At 35.2% G+C, this 7,715-nt stretch overlaps 1 protein-coding gene across 3 annotated transcripts in view; it reads right to left on the bottom strand.

Annotated features, from left to right (window-relative positions):
- Nucleotides 1-6,389: 6,389 nt before the first annotated feature.
- LOC306850826 (uncharacterized protein) overlaps nt 6,390-7,715 on the bottom strand; it is a 2,660-nt gene continuing 1,334 nt past the window's right edge. For 2 of the 3 annotated variants that reach the window (XM_079386737.1, XM_079386738.1), the window contains exon 5: nt 6,409-7,650. In XM_079386737.1, the coding sequence (XP_079242863.1) occupies nt 7,449-7,650 (202 nt within the window). In that variant the 3' untranslated portion in view covers nt 6,409-7,448. Of the gene's footprint in view, nt 7,651-7,715 lie in introns of all 3 variants that reach the window. The other variant, XM_079386736.1, reaches the window with a different exon arrangement.

Below are 7,715 nucleotides of genomic sequence, written 5' to 3'. Positions count from 1 at the left end.
CCCTGTGAGCTCCAGCACTCTGAATCTATTACCGGCGTCTCAGATGTGTCTGGGAGTGTGGCTGCTCTCATTGGATCAGCGGATGCTTCTGAGGGCAAGTGGCATTTTAATGAAATACCTGAAAAGTCAATTTGCACATCTCTTCTCTGTCCTTTCGAAGTCATTAATTACAGCACAGGCAGGGGGGATTTAAAGCACTGCTTTAAAATGGAAATTTTTAAACAAATGGGTTGACAGAAAATTTGGTTGAACTGAAAAATAAGGACTTCTTATGCATAATTGTATATGCCAGATTTTTCCCAATTTGCTGTTACATTTGGAGAGGTTAATAAGAGTTGCTTGGCTATTCAGATTGCAAATTTCTGATCGCATAATTGTATACCAAATTTTTTTTTTTTCAGAACTTAATGGATTTTAAAGGACTTGTAACCTTGGATACAGAAAGTCTACTAATTTCATACTCAGTGTAATTAATCTATAATTAGCTTTAATGGAAAATAACATGAAATTCTCATCGACATTTAAGAACATGCTTATCTGTCTAGCACATTGTTGCAGGGTAATAAGTAGTTTTATTCACATTATTATTTAAACAATATAGTCTTACAGAGTGCATGAAAATGCAAAGTGTCATTTGAGCTCTAATTTAATGTTCCAAACAAATTGATAAGGTAAAGTTCCTTAGCTCTCAGTCAGCAGGAGTGACTTTGCTGCAGTTTGTAATCCAATCCTCAACCTCCTTAAATCTTCTTATGAGAAGAGAGCATGGCGGAGCATCTTGCTCAGGAAGGGACTGTTTCCTCAAAACTCATTTCACGTGTGGCTAAAACAGCAAATGGAATTTGTCCACCCTATAAAATGTGCCACCTCATTTAATTTAATAGTGCCATTCAGTAACCTGATGCTATTTTAGCCTCCCAATCAACACGTCACATCGGCCTTGTACTTTTGTCAATCAAGGCATGAAATTTTCCCTCAGTCCTCTTTTTTCCCCCAATAAATAATTTCAGCACACCACAAAAGGATTTTTCTTGAATCATCATACCTGGAAAATAAATAAATAAAATTCCAGGGAAAAATGCAATCTTGGAAGGCATTTCTCATGGCAGATCTGTTTGCATCAGTGATCGGGGAGGTGAGTGATATGACATCCAGTGAGTTGCATTCCTCAGCCCAAAGCAGGCCAGAATCCTAAACAGGGAACAGACAGCCTGAAGGAAGCCGCAGGGACCAGCAAAGTATGAAGGGTAACACAGGGCACCTATAGAAACAATTCCAACCAATCTAATTTTAAAACACCTTGAGGTCTAATGCCCTTGTAAATGGACGGACTTTATATTACAATTCCATTTTGATGCTACATCAAATCTACCAATCTGTAAATGAGAAAAAGCTGTTTGTATCACTTTATCTGTCATTAGATTTTAGAGTGACTCTTTCTGCAGGTTACATTGTTATATCAGTAGGCAAAACAGTGCCCCTTTTCAATCAAAATATCATTTAAGGTATTCATGTATGTGTGTGTATATTAAAATGTTATTTGTAAATAGTTCAGAATGATTATTTCCCAAATTAGACCTATAATTTCCTTTATAATTCTATTTCTTTATATTTTATTTAAAAAAAGGTCTATTTTGCTAAGTACTACCTTATGTTTTACTATGTTCTTGTAAATAATATTGCTGAACACTCTGAACACATTATAACTTTGATAACAATAAAATTTTTGACAGCTATAAAAAAGGTCTTTATAAATCATAGGCAATCATTTTAATGATCTGCACTGTCATATGATAATCAAATACTATAAAGTTCTACATTTCTTTTAATTGATGCAGTTTGCAGAGCGAATCCTCCATATTCTTGACCCCGCTGGCAGGTCGCTTCTCTTATTTAATTATCACGTCATCCATAAATGTCTGAGGCCTTCAGATCCATAGTGCGCTAACAGGAATCTGGCATTTCTCCAAGATGTTTTCCAAAGGTGTATGTCACTTTTGTGGAAATGTAAAGTCAAAAGCTCCAAAAGCAGCAAAACTTGCTGAGAACTCAAATAACCTCCAAGCATTCAGCATTTGACTTGTCACATTCTGAAAGTAGGCCATATGGCACAATTAAATGTACGGTTCTTTTACACAAAGATGTTCTTATCTCCGTCAGGTCATCCCTGGTTCATCTAAAATGAGACAATAATTCTCTGTCTCCATTTTTTGTTTTTGTTATTTTGTCAGAGCACATAACAGCAGGCTGAGCCTCCATCACCATCATGTCAAATGGTTATAATCTTTTGACAACACTGCAAAGACGTTCTTGAAGTTGAGAGCTGTGAAAGAAGGGGACCATTTAATCTCCTTTCCATCTCCCTTTTATTCGATTAATCCCCAGCACATCTGTTTGAGACACTGTAAGATTGTGTAATATGTGTTCTATCCCACCCTATGTCGTAATTGAAAATGATGATCTCTCTCAGTCAAGTGCAACCAGAACATTTCTTTAAACTTGAATTAATGTCCAGTGTGGTGTGTCCTAATGAAATACTTCAAGACAAAAGAGTCTCACATTTTAATGTATGCAATAATTAGAAATCTCTTTTAAATCTTCCATCTCTTGTGTTTTGTACTGATCTGTCATGTCTGTCAATACCATAGGATTTTTTCTTTTCGTTTAAAAGGAAATGGTGCTATTTGAGGTTCCATTATGCTGTCACATATTACATAAAAACCCTTCAAATGCAAAGTACAATCAAGGATTTTACGGATCCTTTAAACTGAAGAACAATGAACTCCTGAGCTATAGTATGTCAAATCCCATATGCTTTTGGATTTGTTATTTTTAGCAGCTTACAGTTATGTAAAGCGAATGGCATAATAGATCAAGCTTATAGAATTGTCCTCCTCATCATTTTCAATATCTGACCTCAGGTCAATAACTAGAAGTAAAGCTGTTTTGTATTTTCTATAAACTTGCTCTTTGAATCCACTTGTTTTGCTGTTTCATTCTGATATATTTTTACTTGGAGAAAAGTAATGTTTTGTTTGCTCTACAAAATTGAATGTAAATTTAGTTAGAAGGATGAGTTATGCAGACTAAATATTTTTGAAGGACATTTAACATTCATAAACAAGAAAAGCTCCTAGTTCCATGTTTATGTTTTCCATTTATCTCTATTTCTACTTATTCAGGTTCAGCTGCATGCTCTGCCGGTCTTTCATCGAACAGTAAATGGACCATTCTTAGCTTCTGCAGGGTCACAGTAAGTCCGCCTGGCACAGACACCAAGAATGATGCACTTGAATCACGACTCTAATTTATTCAATTTAAAATAGTCACAAACCCAGATGCCCAGATGTCTGTCCTGGCATTTCTTTAAATAATCTCTTTTCCTCATTCAAATGGATTTGTTAACATCTAATAACGTGCTTGATTTGGCCTTTTAGGTCAAGGTTATTGCAGTTTGTTGCTTTGGTGTTGAACCCGGACAGAGAAATGAGTTAACATAATTCTTGAGATTGTATCGTCTTGGCAGCATCTACAGTTGTAAGACCTCCAATATCTTTGGATTAACTTCTCAAGACTCCAAGAGCTTGTTAAATCTTTGGTCAAGATTGTGCACTTTGATTGGAACTAAGTCAAGACTTAAAGCATGTCTGTCATTGCATTTTATTGACGTGGACTCTTTCAACGGGGCTGACCTCAGTACAGACCATGTTACATAAAGATATCCAAGAAAGACATTAAGCAGGCAAGAATTAATTAGCATTTATAAAAACATACTTGGAAAAAATGTGGACTACATGGAAAAACTATGGGCTACATTAGTTTCAAGAGGATTTTACAAGAACAGCATACAACAGAGTAAAGTACTGGGCTGTAGGGTTTAAATTAGCATGAATCTACAACTGTTAGTTATTTGTTTATATCGTATTTGTTAGTTATATGCTTGTAAAATACATATTTTATTTTATGCATTTCAATGTGAGAAGCAAGCTGAATTTTACCTTCATGAAACATTTAACTGAACTTTTTAAATTTTGTACTTTTTCACAAAAATTAATGGGAGGTCAAACAGTAATTTGCAGAATCCCCCTGCCATTGTCAAACTAGATTGACTGAAACTCATATGCAATATTAAAATATTATTGCTGTGCAGATTATTCAAACTGGCAGAAAACGCATGATTCTGATATTAATTACACATGCATTGATCTCGTATCTACCTGATAGCTTGTTGAAATCATAACTACATTGCTGCAATATATCCAATATGGATCTGTTATGGATTTATGACAGCAATACCAAATGTCCTCGGAGTCAGTGCCCAGAGATTTCTCAAGCATACGTTGCAGTTCACTTAGCTTGCAGTAGGAGGTGCTTTTTTTTTTTTTTTAGTGCTGACATTGTCTGGGCACTGGCCTTGAATCAAACCAGATAGCTCAACAGAAACTAATAAATGTGGAACTTCATCATTCCAGTGCAGTCACTGTCCTTCCCAACTTTTTAAAATCGTCATCTCAATTTTACAATTGAGCTTTTGATTACACTCTGTAAATGACTGAGGAATCAATAAAAGATGCCCCTTATGGCCATTTTCCCAGAACTATGAGAATTGTATGACGTAAGTGGTCCATGACTCAAGGCTAAAACCATACCAAGTGTTCAAGCCATACGAGTTATAAATGTACAAAATGGTCAAAATGCCTCGCTGCGACCCTGGGTTGAAAGGTTCTCATTAAGTCAGTCTTAAATCAAAAGTGATTAGTATTTCATGAAGCGAATTATATCTACAATGTAAATGTAACACTTATTAATACATTATTTAACACTTAATTGTTTGTTAATACAATATGCCTTAATGTAATATTACAACGTTCAAATCATATCAACATCTTTAATATAAAGATTTGAGGTCTAACAGGACAAAAATAAAAACTAAATTAAAAAGTACATCAGATAAGAATAAAAGAGCATTTGATCTACCAAAAGCAATTATAAAAATAAATGAAATAATTCTGAAAAAGACAATAATCTCAGGTTGTTGAGGTGTATTATGGACCAGGCCGCAGTATATCATTATTTTTTCCATGTTAATTTGTCTTGCATATAGTGTTTTTCATTGTTCTTTGCATATCTGAGGAACAGGCTTTAAAGCAAATACTGACATGCTATCTGATGAAGACGGATTAGCTATAGTCAGACTTATTACTAATTCATTCTTAAACAGATTTCATAATTTACTCACCCTCATGTTGTTCCAAACCTGTATGACAAACTTGCTTTTCTCAGTGGAACACAGACTAATTTATTGTGATTTTGTTGTTCTTTTTTGACATTATTGGTGCTTGAAAACACCAGTATCCATTCATTGTTGGAAACGAGCAGCATGAACATTCTTCTTAACTTCTCCATTTGTGCTCCACAGAAGAAAGTGTGTCATAGAGATTTGGAACAACATGAGGGTGAATGACTGAATGTTCTGTAAGATAATACTTTAATGTGTATGAGCAACAAAGGAAGATACTTGATACTGTCACACAAGTGTTTCAATAACTTTCAAATTCCAAAACACCAGTGACGAATTACAGTCATGAAAATTAATTTACAGCTCAAGATACTTATGGGAATAAGAGATGATTATACAATGTAGGGCTGTGTAACACTTTTTCTGCCCTCCTTTGAGTGTGATGCTTCATAAATCTTCAAAGATGTAAGAAACTTCCTTTTGAGATTTATGATTTATGATATGTCTGCGTCATTGAGTGTACATTGTGAATATAGTTATTTTAATATCTTTTGCTGATGCTGTCTATTGGCGTTGTTCCTCTGGGAAAGACTATATAACAGACATAAAAAGATGTGGTATGGTAAATTACTTGGATTATTTGAGCTGTATGTGACTTCATGACCACAGTGTCCTGACCACTTTTTAATATATACCCACAGAGAGACACACAACATCGTATTTCCTCCTGGTGGTCACAGTTATGCATCACAGTCTGTGGGCCTCATTTGCGGAACCCAAATAGAATTTGTGTGTAAATCAATTGTATAGCTATTATTTCATAAATTATTGAATGGATGTACATGAGTGCATTCAACTGACTGCATCAATTTATGAGAGAACGGTTTATGACAATTTACATACAAAATGGTTTCATAAACAAGGCCCTGCGTGTGTACTTTATATGTAGAGCCTCAAATTTGGACAGTTTAGGAAGTATTTGCATTATGTAACACAATATAAAACCATTCTATTTGATTTTTGATCTATGCAATGATATACAAGAATTGTATTTGGCTTTGATTCCCAAAAGTGTCCAAATATTTGTATAGGCAACTGTAGTTCTGCTGTAGACTGTGGAGCTCAGATTGAGTCAATAAATAATAGGGCTGCCTCTTTTTATGTGTTTTAATGAGGGAGTACATTTTTAATTATAGTAATAAAGTACTACAGAAGGCCTTATATTATCAAATCACTGGCCATAAAGTATGGTATAAACAGTGTCACATAAAAAATGGACCTCTCTTCAACTGCTGCCTGATGTTGTTGAATTTTGCTTGTAGAAAAATTGTTGATAGATAGATAGATAGATAGATAGATAGATAGATAGATAGATAGATAGATAGATAGATAGATAGATAGATAGATAGATAGATAGATAGATAGATAGATAGATAGATAGATCCCTATGAAAATAGGATGAGACAAACACAGATATATAATGAACTGACTATTACACAAAAACAAACGCCAAACTATTATGCACAAAGCTTATTATGTCAAAAGTTAGCTGACACACCGAAACTTTGAAGTGAATGCAACAGACTGAATTTATTATAGCTTACATGAGATGGCAAATATGAGCCAAGAGATATTAAGCATCTAATTACCACGCTCATCCGATTATAAGCATAAATACACAATGAAAAACACAATTTATTGTGTTCCTGAAATGTTCTTAGCTTGTACATAATCAGTTTATACCTGCACGAGCCATTGATCATTTTGAGAGCTGTAAATACCACATATCAATTCACTGACAGTCATGCATATTTGAATATACTCATACAGACTAATTCCAACTACAGGATAAAAGACAGCTAAATGTAATACTCTTATGCTGCATAACAAATGCCTGTTTGTTTCTTTTTGATTAGGAGCAATGGAAGGTATTCTGAAAATAAAGTCCTGTGGTTACAGCTGTGTCCATTATATTTTGCAATGTTAATTAGGCGCGGGCTGTTACATTTAAATTGCTGCTTTTAGATACAACCCGCACCACATAGAGGAACATTCACAATGTTCAGTATATTGTTTATTAACTGTTTCCCAGCAACATACAGCAACAAGATGCCAAAAGAGTGAGAAGCTCAAGAAAAGGCTGCTAAAGAAATCTATAACGTAGTGGTTTGATGTTAGGAGAGATCCAGCTCTACTCAAACACGGCCATTTAGGACACAACAGGCGTCTTCTTAATGACCCGTCTGCGCACCGGGTTAGCAGGTGCTGCGCTCGCACTGGCTTTCTCGGCCTTCAGTTCATCTATGAAGGTTTCCAATGGTCCAAACTTCTCAGTCAGGTCACCAAGATGGGTTTTCAAGGCATTGAACTCTTTGTACAAATCATCCAGTGCCTCGGAGAGAGGTTGGATCCTGGGAAGAGATAAAGAGAGAAAGAAATATGAGAGCAGCACGGTATAGCGCAGTCACTGGTTGGC

This window comes from Barbus barbus, assembly GCF_936440315.1.
Source record: "Barbus barbus genome assembly, chromosome: 3".
Lineage (NCBI taxonomy): Eukaryota > Metazoa > Chordata > Actinopteri > Cypriniformes > Cyprinidae > Barbus > Barbus barbus.
Note: the sequence above shows the minus strand (reverse complement) of the source record. Positions and strands in the feature narration are given on the sequence as shown.